We start from the raw sequence: 20,477 nt of genomic DNA, 5'->3' as shown, positions 1-20,477 counted from the left end.
GTCTCAAGTTATATTGAGAATTCACCAGTAATAATGTGCTAACCCATACTAAATTTAATTTTTAACAAGCAGAAACGTCTGCTAACGATTCTAAACATTTCTAAAAGTTTTAGCCCAGTAACTCAGTAATAGCTGCTGTATAAAATGCTAGGTAAACGTGTTTACCAAATTTTCCGAGAGATGTCACTTTTGCTATGTAGGTATAACTAGCTAACGGCATATTATCGTAGTTTATATAAGAGATTTTAGTTATTTTTGTATCGATGAGAGAAAACAAGAAAAGCTGTGTAGTATTCAGTTAAATATACTTTTGGTTTATTATTAAACTGAGCGTTTGATTTAAGGCTTTAACTATAAAACTCCCGTGAAACTCAAACATATTTAATAGTTATTTGTTTTACAAGGGGGCAAAGTAGTTGTTTAACTGTACGTGCCAATATTGATACCCGAGCAAGCGAAAGATTCCAATATTGAACCGCGAGCGTAGCGAGTGGTTCAAAAAGTGGAATCTTAAGCGTTGCGAGGGTTTCAAGGCACGAAGGTTAAACAAACTTCGCTACCGAGTGAAACACAACATTTTTCACCACACCAACACAAACAAAATACTAACTATAAAACATAAAATTAAATCAAATCCATCAAATTATTCAATATTTATGATTCAAAATCATCATTTATAGGTAAATTCTATCAGCCAGCTTAAGACAACAAGTTAAAATTTGTATGAAATTACTTTGCACTCTTGTGGATAAAATGCAATTTTGCCATCTGTTTTCGAATAGCAAAGTAAGCCTTTAACAGTTGGTGTGGTGAAAAAATATTTTAAGCGGGTTACTCACGTGTTAAGTCGATATAACGTTCATTTAAGGCTTTTCCCTTTCATTGCGTTTTCGCACATACGATCGCGCGCGACCGCCCTTGCGCATGATCTTTGACGCATGCGCCTAGCGTCACGAAGCACCATTCTCACGGTGTTGGTGTTGCTACACCCGCGTGACATATAAACTTTATGAACCGAGCTTAGTCGTGCTTCCGATGCTTCGGAAACAAGCTTTGTATTGAATATCCTCTTCGAAAAATAGAATGAGAAAGGTATACGATTAGGATGGATCGTGTTTGTAAGAAAAACGATTTTTTTTTCGAATTTCCAAATGGCCGGCTTAAGAAATGATGCTTTTTTGTAAAACTACCAACATGCAAAATATAATAATGGAACCAGAGCAAGTACTGCCCCAACCAATATTAAAATTAGTATTAAACGGTCCGCGTCCATTAGGTCAATTTTCTGATATTTGGTGACCTCCTCCATTGAGGGCTATGGAATATCCTTTCCTTTGATTACGAATAATTTTTTAATATTATTATTATAGTACATATTATAGGACATTCTTACACAGATTGACTGAGGCCCACGGTAAGCTCAAGAAGGCTTGTGTTGTGGGTACTCAGACAACGATATATATTAATATATAAATACGTATATACATAGAAAACATCCATGACTCAGGAACAAATATCTGTGCTGTGCAGTCATAATAGGGAGAATATAAAGGTGCCGATCCTTTATATTCTCTTTTGCAATATATATTAAACGGAAGTTTAGTCAAGTCCTGTGTATATCCTGTAATCAATTAATCTCTTATAGATTAGATTCATGTTCATTTATGTTTGGTGTAGTAAAGAAAAGAATACAGTAAGTTTTCTATTTTGTTTATTTACACATCGTCGCTTCTTCTCTTGGTTTTGTTTTTAAATTAAATTCGAAACTTTTGAGTATATGAAATTTTTTGGCACTTTTTGTGTATTTAACATTCTACCAGTGGGATAGACCGTGGGTAAGACCGGCGTGACCGTAGCCGGCGTGCGCGAGTCCGGCGTGACCGTATCCGGCGTGCGCGAGTCCGGCGTGAGCGTAGCCGGCGTGCGCGAGTCCGGCGTGAGCGTAGCCGGCGTGCGCGGCGTACGCGACGGGCGCGGCGTGCGCGTACACGGGGGCGGCGTGCGCGAGCACGGGAGCGTGCACGAGGGGCGCGGGGTGGGTCTGGTGCAGGGACTGGGAGGACACGGAGTGGCTGCCGGCGTGCGCGATGGCGCCAGCGTGCGCGAGGGGAGCGGCGTAGGCGGCGTGCGCGAGCGCGGGCGCGGCGTACACGGCGCCGTGGCCGGCCAGCTGCTTGGCGAGGATGGGCGCGGCGCCGGCGGCGGCACCGTCCAACTGAGCCTCGTGGGTCTTGGCGGCGTCGATGGCCTGCCACGAGTGGTCCTCGGCGGCGTTGATGGCCTGACCGTGGAGCTCGGCGGCCTGGTCGTGGACCTCGCGGTGGGCGTCGACGGCGGCGCGGACGTGGTCAGCGGCCTCTACATGGGCGTCGATGGCGGCGCCCTGGATGTCTCCGTGGGAGATGGTGGGGACGGCGGCGTGAGCCACAGCCAGAGGTGCGGCGTGCGCCACGGCCAAGGGGCCGGCGTGGGCGTAAGCCAGAGGGGCGCCATGGCCGATCAGACCGTGGCCGTAGGGACCAGCCAGCAGGCCCGAGGGCGCTGCGGCGGCGCAGGCGAGGACGGCGGCGACAATCTGTAACAAAACACGAACCGTTTTAACCTCGACATTGAAGCAATCCTTGACGGCGCACACACAACACTCAAAGACTCCACGTGGGAACGTTAACTGTTGCTCAACTGACCAGTACTCTCATCGTGCACTTCTGTAGACTGCGCGAAGGCTACTGAATGCTGTTTCGGCGTTGCTCGCACTTTTTATACTAACTGCGCGCGATAAAAGGGGCGGGAGAAATGTAGGAAATATTATTATCCGTTTTGTCAATTTTGTTAACTAATTTTTATTATAGACCTTGCTTGTCAAATATCAGGTTCGAATTTGTCAACTATACGTGTATATCGGGCTATCGGTATGTATTTTGGTAAATCCATACTAATATTATAAATGGGAAAGTGTGGTTGTGTCTGTTTGTTCATAGGCTACTTTTTGTCTCTTTCTAACGCGAGCGAAGCCGCTGGCAAAAGCTGGTAAGCTACATTTTTTGACTTGCTATGCACTGTGTCCCACTCACTACCAGCCATTTTTAGGGTTCCGTAGTCAACTAGGAACCCTTATAGTTTCGCCATGTCTGTCTGTCCGTCCGTCCGTCCGTCCGTCCGTCCGTCCGTCCGTCCGCGGTTAATCTCAGTAACCGTAAGCACTAGAAAGCTAAAATTTGGTACCAATATGTATATCAATCACGCCAACAAAGTGCAAAAATAAAAAATGGGAAAAAATGTTTTATTAGGGTACCCCCCCTACATGCAAAGTGGGGGCTGATATTTTTTTTCATTCCAACCCCAACGTGTGATATATTGTTGGATAGGTATTTAAAAATGAATAAGGGTTTACTAAAATCATTTTTTGATAATATTAATAGTTTCGGAAATAATCGCTCTTAAAGGAAAAAAAGTGCGTCCCCCCCCCCTCTAACTTTTGAACCATATGTTTAAAAAATACGAAAAAAATCACCAAAGTAGAACTTTGTAAAGACTTTCTAGGAAAATTGTTTTGAACTTGATAGGTTCAGTAGTTTTTGAGAAAAATACGAAAAACTACGGAACCCTACACTGAGCGTGGCCCGACACGCTCTTGGCCGGTTTTTATATTATTTTATTTATTTTATAGTTATCTGTTCGTGATACTTCTTACCAAAAGGCTGCTTGGAGACTATAAAAACCGGCCAAGTGCGAGTCGGGCTCGCGCACAAAGGGTTCCGTAGCAGCAAATATAATAAACCAATAACTTAACCAAAATTACAGTTAAATCAACCTATCTCAAAAACTATAAGAGATACTTTGATCAAACCAAAAATCGTTGAAAGAGTTAATTAGCATGCATCACCTCTATTTTTTTTAGAATTTTATACCCCGTAGTTATAAAAATAGAGGGGGGGGGACATACTTTTTACGACTTTGAGAGCTGATATCTCAAAAACCGTTCACTTTAAGAAAAATGTTTTTTAGAAAACTTTATATCATTTTAAAAGACCTTTCCATTGATACCCCACACGGGTATGTACATCGAAAAAAAAATTTTCATCCCTCAGTTACATGTATGGGGGGCCCACCCCCAATTCTTTTTTTTTACTATTTAGTGTCATAATTTTGTAGCGGTTCATACAACACATATTCCCATCAAATTTCATCACTGTAGTACTTATAGTTTCCGAGTAAATCGGCTGTGACAGACGGACAGACGGACAGACGGACAGACGGACAGACGGACATGACGAAACTATAAGGGTTCCGTTTTTGCCATTTTGGCTACGGAACCCTAAAAAAAGAGGAGTTACTTTGCGAAAATCCAAGTTAGTAAAAATTGGGAAGATTTTGCTAATCCGCGAATAGGTGTTAGTCAATCAGTGCAGTGCAGGAGCACTGATCTTCTATATTTTGAATAAGCTTATAATTTATAAAGTCTCATTGGAATCTCCATTCGTAGGATTGCTGGCATATACGATATTTTATTGCTATTTCGTTGCTAAATTGCCACAAGGCGCCAAACTCAAGAGTAAGCCCATTTATAATAATAAAAAAAAAAAAAAAACTGGAGTCAGTTTTGACAACATTAAATTGTTATTTTAATACATTTTTTCTTATATTAATATAGTTTTTATTTTTTGGAATACTCTTACTGATTAGTTATTTATAATGATCACATTTGCAGCATTGCGATAAAACTCGGTTGTGCACATTTTTGATGGTATCTGTAAAAACTATGTATGTAATAAAGCAAAATATAATAAACGTGCCTACATTTAAACAAGGTCGTCACCTTAATACATTTAGTTGATCAACATAAGCAAATAATAATTACTTAGAGTAGCTTAATACTCTCTTGTAGTCTTGATTCCCATTTGGTACTTGGATATATATATAGATAGATAGAATACTCTTTATTGTCACACCTCAGCAAAAAATACAGTAGAGACATAACAAATGACTATAAATAAATAGAGGCAGACAAGCGGTCTTATCGCTAAAGAACTATCTCTACAAGACAGCCTTTGGGCAGCGGAAATAAAAAAGATATAATCTTAACGCACTTACTTACTTCACTACTTTTTAACAATATTAGGTAATAATATTTTCGAGGCATAATTATTATAATTATTTTCCAGGGACCTACAAACGATAAGCTCCAGTATAATTTCAAATTTAGGTTTCAGATTCATATTATGATGATGAACCTTTGGGAAATATGACGTGTCTTTAAATGAAACATCAAATAAGACATTTCACATTATAAATAATTGGTACAATAGTTTTTTTTTATAATTTAAAACATTCTACGGAACCCTCGATGCTCGAGTCCGACTCGCTCTTGGCCAGTTTTTACACATACGTATAGAAAGAAAAAATAGAGGAAATAATTCACATACATACATACAATCACGCCTGTATCCCATGAAGGGGTAGGCAGACCACATGAAACTACTAAAGTATTAGTGCCACTCTTGGCAAATAAGGGGTTGACAGAAAACGAAACTGACATTGCAGTGACAGGTTGCCAGCCTCTCGCCTACGCCACAATCTAACCCATAATACAAAATAATTCACGTAGCTTTAAAAATTGGTAGTTATAGTCACAAAAATATCTCGCTAAAAGACTATTTACTAATTTCACATTGTTTTCTATTATTACTTATGAGATGAATATAACATAAAATAATCATTTTTGAATGTTGATGTGCATCGTACTGCAAGTACCAAGCGCGGGTCCAGCTTCGTCAAACTGAAGTACTAAATTAATCTAGGTTATGGTACCCTTAGCTGGCCCAAATGTGCCCGTGTCACTAGCAGCGTTACCACGTTGAATTTTCAAGGAAAATTGTTAGGCAAGATATGATCCGAAGCGAGAATTGCAACCCTTATTTTCAGTCACCGATCCAATTCCTACAAACACAAAGATTATAAACAATGAAATTCGTTATAAAATTAAATACAATACATTTAATATTTGGGCCGTGCATTGACCATTCGCATTCCTTTTTTATATCAATAGCTAAACTCAACTTTTTATTTAAGTAACTGGGCCTTAATTCACCCAATGTTCCATTAGTAGGTATCGAGCTTATGCAGTGAACGAAGTTATACCACTTAATAAAGTAATAAACATAGATATATACATTTTATTAATAATATTATAAGTATTACTCGTTCATCAATTATTTAACAGCAATTAAATTGAGATGAATACAATGTCGAATATTAAATTAGAAGATGCATTAATCCATACTAATATTATAAATGGGAAAGTATGTGTGACTGTTTGTTTTTCCGTTCTTCACGGCAAAACGGAGCGACGAGTTGACGTGATTTTTTAAGTGGAGATAATTGAAGGAATGGAGAGTGACATAGGCTACTTTTTGTCTCTTTCTAACGCGAGCGAAGCCGCGGGCAAAAGCTAGTTGATTATATTACATATGTCATTCAGATTGGTTAATTTGATTTTATTCATAATTATTATTTTGATATCGTCCGGCGAGCTGTTAATCTGTGGACCCCTAATACCTTATCCCCCTGGACCCCTTTATTATACAAACGCCACGTAGTACAGGTTTCGCCTCGCCTTGATGTGAAATAGGGACACAAATAAATTAGCGTAAATAAAAGACATGCAATTTTTATATTTTTTTTATTTACACATCCTCGCTTCTTCTATTGTTTTTGTTTTTAATTTAAATCCGAAACAGTGTAGAAAATATTTGGCACGTTTACATAAATCTAATAGTCTACCAGTGGGATAGACCGTGGGCAAGACCGGCGTGACCGTAGCCGGCGTGCGCGAGTCCGGCGTGAGCGTAGCCGGCGTGCGCGGCGTACGCGACGGGGGCGGCGTGCGCGTACACGGGCGCGGCGTGCGCGAGCACGGGCGCGTGCACGAGGGGCGCGGGGTGGGTCTGGTGCAGGGACTGGGAGGACACGGAGTGGCTGCCGGCGTGCGCGAGGGGCGCGGCGTAGGCGGCGTGTGCGAGCGCGGGCGCGGCGTACACGGCGCCGTGGCCGGCCAGCTGCTTGGCGAGGATGGGCGCGGCGCCCGCGGCGGCACCGTCCAACTGAGCCTCGTGGGTCTTGGCGGCGTCGATGGCCTGCCACGAGTGGTCCTCGGCGGCGTTGATGGCCTGACCGTGGAGCTCGGCGGCCTGGTCGTGGAGCTCGCGGTGGGCGTCGACGGCGGCGCGGACGTGGTCAGCGGCCTCTACATGGGCGTCGATGGCGGCGCCCTGGATGTCTCCGTGGGAGATGGTGGGGACGGCGGCGTGAGCCACGGCCAGGGGCGCGGCGTGCGCCACGGCCAAGGGGCCGGCGTGGGCGTAAGCCAGAGGGGCGCCATGGCCGATCAGACCGTGGCCGTAGGGACCAGCCAGCAGGCCCGAGGGCGCTGCGGCGGCGCAGGCGAGGACGGCGGCGACTATCTGTAACAAAACACGAACCGTTTTAACCTCGACATTGAAGCAATCCTTGACGGCGCACACACAACACACAAAGACTCCACGTGGGAACGTTAACTGTTGCTCAACTGACCAGTACTCTCATCGTGCACTTCTGTAGACTGCGCGAAGGCTACTGAATGCTGTTTCGGCGTTGCTCGCACTTTTTATACTAACTGCGCGATAAAAGGGGCGGGAGAAATGTAGGAAATACATATTCGTTTTGACAATTCTGTTAACCAATTTTTATTATAGACCTTGCTTGTCAAACATCTGGCTAGATGTTCATAGGTAGTATGTGTTGTGTTATGTAATAAATATAGGTGTAATTGACACAGCTCTCTGTAGTTTTACATATTCATGAGTAAAGTTGGCAGTTACCTTAATCTGGATAATCTTGACCTGATAAAGAGGTTAAAGTGCGAATGTTGTACTTACCGTGAAGTACGAACGGAAGCTATTGTTCTAAAACCTTAGAATTTAATTTAGTACAAAAATTTAAACCTAGTAGACGTTTTAAGTAATCAATTTAGATACAATAGAGAAGTACAAAAATATAATGCAATTGTTTTACTAAGTATTTGAGATCAATTTTCTATTGCAGTATGGTAAGCTATGTCTGTCCTAATGTAACCCAATTTGAATGTGATCACATTGTGGTTTTGTGAGGTATTGTATATTTGTAGATTATACTATTGACAGAAATAAGAGTATAGTAATATGCAGATAATCATTGGTTTGTATATTTTACGAAGTTTCTTAACTATTAATGTATCTTAAACGTCAAAAATGATAATAATATTATGGTGATAGTTGCGCAGTTACAGTATAAATATCACAGATGTCATATATATATATCATAGATCAAGCAAACGTATCTACTTAGCGTGTCAACGAAACAGTAAAATCCACTGAGTTGTCCGTCTTTAATCGCAGCTTGCAGCTTTCGGGCGACAATTTTTGTAAGTTGAAGTCAACGAAAAATTCAAAAATGCCCCGTTACGTGATATTTAATTGCAACAACACAAAAAATATGAACACTCAAGGGCTTGAGACATATTTATAATCACAGGCAAGTAACAACTTCAGTACAAAATCTGACACGCTCGGCCGCCCCATACAAATAGATGAACTATTTCTATCTAAATCTAATTCTGTGGTATATATGACAGAATACCTCAAAAGTTTTCGTTAAATGGTATTCCACAAAATTTCGCGTAAAAATATCTTTAATAAACTGAGTACTATACCTGAGTTCATCTAAAAGAATTTTAAACTTGCCAGCTTTTTACAGCCTCGGGAAAGTCAGATATGCCTGGCCCCGAAGCCGAATGTTATTTCTGCGACGCGAAACGAAATCGGAACGCCGCAGAATGGTAGCCTGGCTCTGTTGCGCCAGCACGCAAGAGTGATAGAGATAGATCTACGAAAGATATATTTTAGTGAGCGTTTCGTGAGCGTTAGTGCATTCGGCTACGCGCACTGGTCTCGCTACTTACTGGAATCTGGAATTCTTCATTGTTCTTCAACTATTGCGCTTCGAATTTCAATCTGAAGTTATTCACAGTTTGCGGTTTCCATAAATCGTCTGTCTGTACTCTGTACTTTATCCCTAACCCTATGTTTACGTAATCACCTATACCATAGAGCCGCGGGTACGTGACGGCCGCACTGACCTTTCGGGCCCAGTGTACATTACTTTCCCATCGTATCGAATATCCACTTTATGTTGAGTCACCAAAGTTGCTAATGCATGACTTTAAGTTCGGAATACGAGCTTGGGACGGTTAGGTGGTCAGCAATTACGTTTTCAACTGTTTGTTTGCCGGTGAACACCTAATCACTCGTTAGTAAGTGGGTTAGCGCCGAGGTCGGGCTCTTACAGGGACAACTAAAGGATTCTTGTTTTAATCCTTCCAGATTTGCAAGAAATTTGATGGTTCATGTGGAATTTGACGATCTTCTGGCACTTAAAGGTGCACGATAGCGGACACACTATGCGATAAGTATTTCGTTCAAAGCATTTGAGAATACAAATGGCAAAAGGACGGGATGTCCAAGAAATCCCCTATAATTTAGGTGTCGCCTAGTTACATTTACCTCAATTAATCATAGTTAAATACATTATGTTAAATGTCAAACCTGTGGTAAGAGGGCATATTTCTTGGGGAACAATAATTAATTAAAGTAGCCGACGCATTTTGGACAAACATGTATCTATCTCCGTTTCATTGTCACGATTTATACCCTATTGTATATTCAAGTTAGATTTTAGATCCTTATCCTTTCTACAAATATAACGCACATTGTTTCAACGCAGCCTTCTCAAGGCCACCGAAGTTCATTGGCCTCCAAAAAGTGTAACGAAAGTGAAGCGAACTTGAACTCGTTGCGCGTACGCTGCTATTACTACTTTATATTTTCATTTACCTGCAGCGCCACTGTCAACAACTAAAGCCGAATACAGTACGCGGTGTCTCTAGTTCAAGTTTTCGCCGACGGCATTTATAAGTTTGTATTTTCTGGACTGCCCGGAGCGGTTTTTTTGCTTTAATCGGTTGTCAATGCGGAAACGGATGCGGTGTCTGCGTCAAGAACGTAATTGCGATCTAGTTGGGAGATATCGATGACGGTAATGTCATATTACGTCGACGTCATATTGCCGCATGTATATTAAATATCTTTTTGACGAAAACTATACGATAAACCTCAAACATAGCCATCCTCCAACCACGGTAAACCGGCATAAGGGCTGATTCGGATTACAATAATGGAATTCTCTACTCAGCAATGTATTGACACTAAGTATTTAAAAAAAACAATGAAACAGAACATAAAGAAGTTAAGTAAAATCTCATAAAACAATAGAAAATCTACCAAATATGCTGTTTAAAAATGCTCTTTTGAAACAAATCATAATTATCATCTCCCCTCTAGCACTACTTGCCTTGACGCGCGCGAGGCCATACATGAAGTCGCGCTTGATGTATGTAGTCGCGAAGGCAAGTTGTGCTAAAGGGACTGATGTTTGTTTTGGTCAGTTGCGAAGTCGGAATATCCGGTGTACGCAATTAAGGAAGGCCTTTTTTGTGACTGTCAGCGAGGAAATGTAGCTAACGAACGAAATCGTCTGTAGGTTTACCTATTGGCTTATTTACTTACTGTCCAATATTCTTGTTGCCGTCTCGTTTTGGTATCCATATCCATACTTAATATTATAAATGAAAGTGTGTGTGTGTCTGTTTGTTTGTCCGTCTTTCACTGCAAAACGGAGCGACGAATTGTCGTGATTTTTTAAGTGGAGATAGTTGAAGGGATGGAGAGTGACATAGGCTACTTTTTGTCTCTTTCTAACGTGAGTGAAGTCGCGGGCAAAAGGTAGTGAAATATAAAGGAATATTTCATCAAGTTTTAGTTCATAAGTCATAAGTTCATGCCACGATAATTTAGGATGAACAATCTTTCCCACGTTCCTTTGTTCTAGATATGAGGACATATTCATAATTCCGCATATGTCAAAGATTTTCTTAATTGTACATACATACATACTTACATATATACCTACATATAATCACGCTTTACGAAAGCGACTGCCATCTGACCTTCCAAACCTAAGGGTAACTAGGCCTCATTGGAATTAGTCCGGTTTTCTCACAATGTTTTCCTTCACCGAAAAGCGACATGTACTTAAACAGGTCGTTGGATGCATATAATATTTTTCATTATACATCTGATCTAAATCTGAAAAAATAACGCAGCTGTTATAAGTTGCTTTTGACTTAAATATCTTTACATAGAGAAGCCGATGAGAATCGTGTGAATCGTGTTAAAGATACTTCGCCACTGGTACACATTCTCTTAGTTCATAAGTTCAAAGGGTCATACTGATTCAGTTTTAGTGGTTTGTTTATGATTGCGTTTGATAGATTCTCGCATGTATTCCCTTTAGCCTACCAGGGTAAGGTTAAGGTACGATGGTGTATACACCGTGTCTGACGGTGTGTGAAGGCCGTATGTTGTCACCGGATGACCAGCCACTCGCCACGGACGCTATCGCCGGTGCGAAAAGGCCATTTGTTTATATATTTATAAGGTTACACCACTATACTCACGTTTGTTGAAACAATGTTACAATTGTCTATAAAGGTCGTTATGATTATGAGTTTAAGTGCCGCTAGATTGATCTTAAAAGCTTTGGCTTTAGACGTGGTCAGGATTTGTTAATTCCTTAATATTTTTCGCGCAGTAAAAGCTTTTCAATGTTTTAATACCAAAAACTTTAAAGACGCAATAAAATGTATTATCATAACTTCTAATGTCTTAATTTGCTTGTGATATCGGGTGTGAGAACTTTATTTGCTCATTATTTTATCATGTGTTAATTTGGATATAATTGTATCTCTTATTGCATAGCTAATTTGAAGTCATGTGACACCATTCTTTATAACAAGACAATTCCTTATAGGCATAGCTGGCCTCAGTATATTTTTATCTTAATCATTATATCAGCAGCCGCAATCGTTGTACGAAACAGCCGAGAGAACCGCGAACAAAGCTCGTACGAGCTGGTGAGAAACGCCTCTGTCACTTTAAAATTTACATTGAATAGGTATGTCGCCTATGATTTGTACAAGTACATGTTCATTTCCATAGGTATCGATAGGTGTCTTGACCCTTAGAATACATAGTGACAGGCGCTTGACAGCTTCCGCGTTCTTATAACAGTAGGAAGTGAGAGAATGGGGGTTAAAGGAAACGGAATAATAAATTGACTATTTTCTTTATTTACACATCCTCGCCTCTGTCTGTTTTAATTTAAAGTCCAAACAATTGAGTATTAGAACGTTTTTGGCACAAATTTGTTATTCTAGAGATTTACCAGTGGGATAGACCATGAGCGAGTCCGGCGTGAGCGTAGCCGGCGTGCGCGGCGTACGCGACGGGGGCGGCGTGCGCGGCGTACGCGACGGGCGCGGCGTGCGCGAGCACGGGAGCGTGCACGAGGGGCGCGGGGTGGGTCTGGTGCAGGGACTGGGAGGACACGGAGTGGCTGCCGGCGTGCGCGATGGCGCCAGCGTGCGCGAGGGGAGCGGCGTGCGTGATGGGCGCGGCGTAGGCGGCGTGTGCGACGGGAGCGGCGTACGCGGCGTGCGCCAAAGGAGCGGCGTACGCGGCGTGCGCCAAAGGAGCGGCGGCGTACACTCCGGCGTGACCGGCCAGCTGCTTAGCGAGGATGGGGGCGACACCGGCGGTGGCACCATCGACCTGAGCCTCGTGGGTCTTCACGGCATCAACCGCCTGCCACGAGTGGTCCTCAGCGGCGTTGATGGCCTGTCCGTGGAGCTCAGCAGCCTGGTCGTGAGCGGCGCGGACGTGGTCAGCGGCCTCAACGTGAGCGTCGATGGCGGCGCCTTGGATGTCTCCGGGGGAGATGGTGGGGACGGCGGCGTGAGCCACGGCCAGGGGCGCGGCGTGCGCCACGGCCAAGGGGCCTGCGTGGGCGTAAGCCAGAGGGGCGCCATGGCCGATCAGACCGTGGCCGTAGGGACCAGCCAGCAGGCCCGAGGGCGCTGCGGCGGCGCAGGCGAGGACGGCGGCGACAATCTGTAACAAAACACAAACCGTTAACCTCAACAATCGAGCAATCCTTGACGTTGTCACTTCACTGAATTGTAAGTATACACCACAGATAATAAATTCGGGTTCAACTGACCAGTACTCTCATCGTGCACTTCTGTAGACTGCGCGAAGGCTACTGAATGTCGTTTCGGCGGCGACCACACTATTTATACCGGTCGTGATAAAAACGCGGCGGGAGAAATGTAGGAAGCTGTATTGACATATGAGTTCGAAATGTCATTTATAAGGACCGAACTATGTCTTGTTCCTAAAGGTGTTTATGATACTTACCTCAGATAATTCGGAAGATTTTGCGGTAGTAAAAATCGTGTTAACAGAAAATGTGGAATACCAAGTATTTATATATCAATTTAAACATAGTTTCAATCTACTTTTGACGCGATTAAGCCTATTAGACAGCCAATTTAGTTATTTCGTTGTTGTTACTTAACTTATTCGTAATTAATCTGACGTTATTTTAAAGGTGACTCGAACTGACGCATTTTGTGTTTCGATATCATTAAATTTGATTATTGTATGATTCCTATCATTAATTAGGAAGGAGCAAATAGGTGAACCAACTTTTTGGCCGACAGTTTTAATAAGTATCTTTGACGTTACTCGAAACATCTCTGGTTACCTAGACATCGAGGTTTTAATGACGAAGGATTACAATACAATTTATACAATACTAATCATTTATTTGTGATTAAACAAGATACAGCACATATAAAACAATACAAGCACCTCCAAAAGTTAACGAAAAAAAAAACACATATCGATAAAATAGTTTACCACGAAATGGCACGAGATTCAGTTTATTTTGTTTAAAAGTTACCATACAGTGAAAAATAAAGTCCATTATTTAAGGGTGAAATTTTCAAAGTACCTAATTTAAAATCTGAAGTCAGATTTGAGTTGGTAAAAAACTTGATTCGTTCAAATATTTGTGTTCATCGCAACTAAATGCCCTTACCGGGGTTCAAAGCCGATAGCTTAGCAAGCAGTCTAACAATTTAGGCCAGACCGGTTGTCAAAATTCGTTATGCTTATCCCTTAGCCAATAAATTGCTACAAATCCATATCCCTTGTTAGGCGAGCTATGCCCAATGCCCACGCCGTCGTCACGGCCGCACTGACCTTTAAGACGTAATAGCAAACCAGTAAGCTAAGCTTTGGTATCACTTGTTACAGTTGTAAGTACCGATTATTCGAATATTTCTTACTAGTTTTTGCCCGAGGCTTCGCTCGCTTTAAACTCGAAAATTAATGCTCCGTACAAACTTCCAAACCCCCCTCCCCATTTTAGGGAAGTGGGGGGTTGGAAAGAGACAAAAGGTAGTCTATGTCACTATCCATCCCTTCAACTATCACCATTTAAAAAATTACGTCAATTTGTCGCTCCGTTTTGCTGTGAAAAACGGACAAACAAACAGACGTACACACACTTTCCCATTTATAATATTAGCATGAAAACAGGTCCAACATACTTTAAACGCTCTCCGATCTTCAAACCTACTAGAATAATTGCATTTTGGTTAGAAACCTCACTTATATATTTATCTGATTTTATTCAACTCTTGATTGAACCAAACTTTCCCCAAATCACAAGTCCATAAAGGACATTGGGGTGATCATACGCATATTACATACCTAATTTCGTTTCAGCATGCTTGTGTATTTCTGGTGTCTTCAAAACAGCCACTAAAGCCTTGGGCTGTCATCTTTTCTAAAATGAAATTGGTGCGGCATGTTAAGGGCCAGTTGCATCAACCACATTTGACAGACACATCATCGTCACGCAGCAGACGTCTATGGAACTTCCCATACAATCAAATTTAACGAACGCTTTAACGGTGACAGACGGTTTGATGCAACCGGCCCTAAGACTCGGAACTTAGTATATTTAAATGCATTGTCGGTGCAGTAGGTCACAGGTTCGAGTCCTGCCGGAGGTGTGAATTTCTCCATTATTACTTGAATTTAAATTATGTAGTATCGTTCGCGTTATAAAAATAAGTCTAGTTTACTTAGTTTTAGAAAATATTTGGTCAGATTATGCTTTTTTTGGGCTAAAAAAAGATCTGATGAAGAAATTATTTTTAGAACATAATAATATTTATTTAATCATAATTATGGTGCTTCTTTTTGTCACCTAAAGGCACTGGTCCCACCGCGAGCTAGCTATGAGCTATAAAAACGCATAAAAGATAAGCACTCCCGTGCAAATAGAGTAGAGAAGAGACACGGTGATTTTAATAGCTCACCGCTGGGCGAGTAACTATAAACATCGCCGTGTCTCTTTTATTTGGACGGGAGTGATTATCTTTTGTTCGTTATTATCGCCGATAGCTCATAGCTTACTAGCTCGCGGTGGGACCAGTGCCTAAGCAGCCAAGCATGATTAAAAGATTACGACATAAAAAATACCAGCTATGTAACCAATGAACTAAGTAACTCAGTGGCAAAGCTTCATAATCTAACAATTTTAATAACTGTATTTGTCAAGTATGCCAGGTTCGTGTGGTATTCCATTCAAGTCATACATCAGATATGCGATACCTTTTGCGGAACTGAGTCATTGTTTCAACTTCTAGGCGAGACAGTTGGCAATTTTAGGGTTGCGTAAGGGCCTGTCCACAATTGCGTCTTTTGTTTTTTTAAACAAAAATTTTATGTATTATTTAAACAAAAAAATATATGCATTATATGCTGGAGCATATGCTGAGTGGAGTCCTTTTGTGACCTCTATCTGCAGCATCAGCATCTTTTGTTGCATGCTAATATCTAGTTCATAAGATCTCTTTTTTCTTCTTTCAAATGTATGTGATGCTGTATGATGGTCTCTGCAATAAACGTTTTTCTATTCTTTAAAAAAAATGTCTCAGAATAGAAAACTGTCGCTTAGTTTGATTATATTTGTTTGGCAAATGTGTTTGTGTTTGTACGCACAGTCACCGTCATAAATAAGTCATGATTTCTTTTTTTTGCCATTAAAAAAATTTGATTGTTTTAGGGAATTTTAGGTCAATTGTACTCGGAATCACGAGTAGGTACTTTCAATCTCACTGGGAGACAAAAAGTGTCCCAGAATTTCCATACATTTTTGTTACTTTCCTCTTTTGTTACCCCATACAACATGTACGGAAAATGGTAACAAAATAAGAAAAAATCGTATGGGACAATTTTTTTAACTACTAGGATTGAAAAAGCTAGTAATTCTGAGTAGAAATAGCATTTTTTTTTCAAAAATATCACACTTCATAAAAGTGGCAAAAAAAGAAATCATGACTTATTTATGCCGGTGACTGTATTACATTAAGAAATACATGTATCGCTTACTATTGTATTGCCCTAAAGGTATTTCCCCATTGACCAACATTACAGCACTTAAATATCGATCTCAATAGTCTACCATCCAATTTTACGTCATTGTAACCCTTATTCTCAAGAGTTAAGGTATATCTATGATCAATGATGTGTCTACATATTTCCATTTCTAACTCCTATTGCAATGACTATAGTCTACTAGCTTTTACCCGCGGCTTCGCTCGCGTTAAAAAGAGACAAAGAGTAGCCTATGTCATTCTCCATCCCTTCAAGTACCTCCACTTAAAAAATCATGACTATTCGTCGCTCCGTTTCGTCGTGAAAGGCGGACGAACAAAGAGACACATACACTTTCCCATTTATATTATTAGTATATATATGTATAGTCTATTATTGATTAAATAAGAGTTAGTACAGTTGTACAGTTTATCGCCCGTATGAGGCTTATACACACTCTATACATACATACATACAATCACGCCTGTATCCCATAAAGGGGTAGGCAGAGCACATGAAACTACTAAAGCTTCAGGGCCACTCTTGGCAAATAAGGGGTTAAAAGAAAACGAAACTGTGGCATTGCACTCTATACTCTTATTTACACACTCTATACTCGTATTTAAGGCATCTTCGACATCTTCGACATTTGCCTTTGACATCCTTCCTACATCCGATATCGGATCGGATCGGATGATGTGAAAAAGCTGTGCTTTGAAAATAGAAGCAAGTTCCGATATTTGTGAGCACTTCATCCGTTCCGATATATCAGAGCAACTGTACGGCCAACCAATTTGAATCCTAGGCTCCAGAACCCTATCTTATTAAAGTTATTAACACCATGTTCTATTTGCCATAGAAATCACACTAACGTTTACTGTGTAAAGGTTCTACAGGTACAGTCAACCAATTGGAACCCTAGGCCACTCTACAACCATGTCAAAATGACAAACAGTAAGAGATTTCTTACAATCTGATTTATAACGTCAATATGACATAGTTCTACAGTGCACTGTACGCATATTCGTACCGTCGGCGTACCTCTCACTACATTCCGCGCCACGGCCGGACCTCGGAGCAAAAACTATATTATTATAACTAAATTTACTTGTGTTTGTCCTTTGAACGGGTTTTGTGTCGCAGGTCGCTGGCTGCAAAGTTGCAAACAGGATAGGATAGTACAACTACGGTAAACAGTTACGTAATAGTTATTTACGTGACTGTGGCATAATACCTAATTATGTACAGTTGCATACATCACTTTATTTACTAGTGATAGTAGTGATTGGCTGTAGTTCACTTTTAAACGTTTGATATTTGGACGTTGCTGAGCAAGTTTCCAAAAATCGACGTTGTCACATCTCGCCTCTGTCACAACTCACCTCGATCTCTTCTCAAACTCACATGACCATTTTTAGTAGTTTTTTCGCACGTTATAAAAGTGACTGTGATTACTTCTGCATGCTTATTGGTCGAATACGCTGATACTTCTATAGGTTTAAAACCTATTATGTACCTATTTATATGTACATACATACAATCACGCCTGTATCCCATACAGGGGTAGGTAGGCAGAGCACATGAAACTACTCAAGTTTCAGGGCCAGTCTTGGCAAATAAGGGGTTGAAATTGTGACATTGCAGTGACAGGTTGCCAGCCTCTCGCCTTCGCCACAATTTAACCCACGTCCCACAGTCGACTTTTACGACTCTCACGGGAAGAAAGGGGGTGGTGAAATTTGAAAAATTAACCCGTCACCACACGGTCCTATTTATGTATTCTTGCAAATAAAGTTTGAAGTTTTTTAGGACAATGTTTTATGTATTTGGCCGAGCGCAAACCGGTCCGGCCAAAGCGGGCGGCTGCCAACAACAAGGAAAATAAGTGACAATAATTATGTGCTATTACTTAAATGCTATTTGCGCTCAGTGCAATGTTGGCGGTTTCTTGTTTTGGTTATAAAATATGTATAATGAATAGAATACCTACATTTTTTTTATTTTTTTTTTATTATGGACTGATCGGCGATTGACCCTAGTCACACCTGATGGGAAGTGAAGACAGAGTCTAAGATGGAGCTCACCGATTCACATAATTATATGATTGTTGTATTGTATAACATCTACCGCGGAATGGAATAGGTATCGAGACAAACCTTATTGGTTTAACGATACTATGTAAATTAATTAGAGATTTATGTTTGTAATTACCTAAATAAAAATAAATAATGTAGGCAATGTTGAGCAAGCTTAATATTTAATGCACTAATAAGGTCGGCTTATAAAAACCCTAATTTGGGCACAATAAGATCATATCTCGGGGCATTAGTGTATTCATTCTGGGTAAAATTCTCTTGTATGAAATACTACGTGTTAACGACGCGGGTAAGTACTGAAGAATGTTTTTGGATGATTTAATGCATTAAATGTTTTCAATTCATTTATTAATTCAAAGCATTCATTCAAAAGCATAAATTTAGTATGAAACCCTAAGAAAGACATACGCATCATTGTCATAACTTTGTAAAGCTCTTTGTCCGTTACAACTCGCGCATGACATTGCGCAACTCGAACTTGCACTTGAGAGCGTTACGGCTGCGCACATTTATATCACCATTACTTCACTTTTTGCGCATTCGAGTTGCGTATTAAAAATATGTGATTTCACGGTTCTTTGAACGCTATGGTTTGTTATAGTCAACCAATTACAATCCTAGGCAACTCTAGAACCCTGTCGCATTGATACGCTCTGTATTTGCTATAGAAGTCAGTTTGACTTACTTGAAAGGGTTCTACAGTGGCCTAGGAATCAGATTGGTTGACTGTACCTACAAAACCGGCCAAGAGCGTATCGGGCCACGCTCAGTGTAGGGTTCCGTAGTTTTCCGTATTTTTCTCAAAAAGTATTGAACCTATCAAGTTTAAAACAATTTTCCTAGAAAGTCTTTACAAAGTTCTACTTTTGTGATTTTTTTCATATTTTTTAAACATATGGTTCAAAAGTTAGAGGGTGGGGTGGGAGGCACTTTTTTTTCCTTTAGGAGCGATTATTTCCGAAAATATTAATATTATCAAAAAACGATCTTAGTAAACCCTTATTCATTTTTAAATACCTATCCACCAATATATCACACGTTGGGGTTGGAATGAAAAAAAATATCAGCCCCCACTTTACATGTAGGGGGTACCCTAATAAAACATTTTTTTCCATTTTTTATTTTTGCATTTTGTTGGCGTGATTGATATACATATTGGTACCAAATTTCAGCTTTCTAGTGCTTACGGTTACTGAGATTATCCGCGGACGGACGGACGGACGGACGGACGGACGGACGGACGGACGGACGGACGGACGGACGGACGGACGGACGGACGGACGGACGGACGGACGGACAGACAGACAGACAGACAGACAGACATGGCGAAACTATAAGGGTTCTTAGTTGACTACGGAACCCTAAAAAAGTTAGCGATGGCATATATCTTTTACGGATAACTTACCGTCACAATTTTTATGATTTAATTTGTCGCCAGTATTGGATATACACACTGTATATTCGTTAAACTAACTTAATTACTTGTCCAAGACTTAAGTCCAGAATATTATATTTCACGTTTGGAATATACCAATGAATTCTGCGTAACGAATCATATTACGATAAAACCTATTGTATAGGTTTTTAATTATTACAAGGCTCGAATTAAAGTCTGACCAGCACGGGAAGCATGGTCGCGCGATAGACGATAAAATAGCAGGCCGTCCTTATCGCACTATTTGTATGTGCGATAGGGACGGCCTGATATTTTATCGTCTATCGCGCGACCATGCTTCCCGTGCAGAAATATATGGCTTCGCGCCATGTTGCGGAATTTCATTAGAACTATTTATTTTCTTCATACTATACTCAGTGCCGGAAGCGCTGTTAGCCTAGCGGTAAGTGCGTGCGACTTTCGTTCCGGAGGTCGCGGGTTCGAACCCCGGCTCGCACCAATGAGTTTTTCGGAATGTATGTGCGAAATGCCATTTGATATTTGCCAGTTGCTTTTCGGTGAAGA

The 20,477-nt window shown here is 40.9% G+C and overlaps 4 protein-coding genes across 6 annotated transcripts in view; 1 reads left to right on the top strand and 3 right to left on the bottom strand.

The window, feature by feature from the left end:
* The window catches only part of LOC125238814 (WD repeat-containing protein 7), a 191,326-nt gene that overhangs the window by 124,564 nt on the left and 46,285 nt on the right, over window positions 1-20,477 (top strand). The window lies entirely within an intron of this gene.
* Window positions 1,695-2,733, bottom strand: LOC125238817 (larval/pupal cuticle protein H1C-like). The gene is made up of 3 exons (XM_048146264.1): window positions 2,685-2,733; window positions 1,941-2,575; window positions 1,695-1,880 (listed from the first exon to the last, which is right to left on the bottom strand). The coding sequence occupies exons 1-3, from the start codon at window positions 2,694-2,696 to the stop codon at window positions 1,814-1,816; spliced, it is 714 nt and encodes a 237-aa protein (XP_048002221.1). The 5' UTR covers window positions 2,697-2,733; the 3' UTR covers window positions 1,695-1,813.
* Window positions 6,665-7,636, bottom strand: LOC125238818 (histidine-rich protein PFHRP-II-like). Its single transcript, XM_048146265.1, has 2 exons — window positions 7,570-7,636; window positions 6,665-7,460 (listed from the first exon to the last, which is right to left on the bottom strand). Exons 1-2 carry the CDS (start codon window positions 7,579-7,581, stop codon window positions 6,777-6,779), a joined length of 696 nt encoding a protein of 231 aa, XP_048002222.1. The 5' UTR covers window positions 7,582-7,636; the 3' UTR covers window positions 6,665-6,776.
* LOC125238816 (pupal cuticle protein C1B-like) lies at window positions 12,240-13,285 on the bottom strand. The gene is made up of 2 exons (XM_048146263.1): window positions 13,189-13,285; window positions 12,240-13,079 (listed from the first exon to the last, which is right to left on the bottom strand). Exons 1-2 carry the CDS (start codon window positions 13,198-13,200, stop codon window positions 12,351-12,353), a joined length of 741 nt encoding a protein of 246 aa, XP_048002220.1. The 5' UTR covers window positions 13,201-13,285; the 3' UTR covers window positions 12,240-12,350.

The sequence above is a fragment of the Leguminivora glycinivorella genome, chromosome 24 (genome assembly GCF_023078275.1).
Source record: "Leguminivora glycinivorella isolate SPB_JAAS2020 chromosome 24, LegGlyc_1.1, whole genome shotgun sequence".
NCBI classification, from domain to species: domain Eukaryota; kingdom Metazoa; phylum Arthropoda; class Insecta; order Lepidoptera; family Tortricidae; genus Leguminivora; species Leguminivora glycinivorella.
The sequence above is the reverse complement of the archived record's forward strand: the minus strand, read 5'-3'. Positions and strand labels throughout refer to the sequence as shown.

What these genes read in the sequence shown, in the direction of transcription:
- LOC125238817 (XM_048146264.1), bottom strand. An exon ending in GCCGCGCACGCCGGCTACGC is followed by an intron (nt 1,881 to 1,940) that starts TCACGCCGGACT and finishes CGCCGGATACGG; the next exon opens with TCACGCCGGACTCGCGCACG.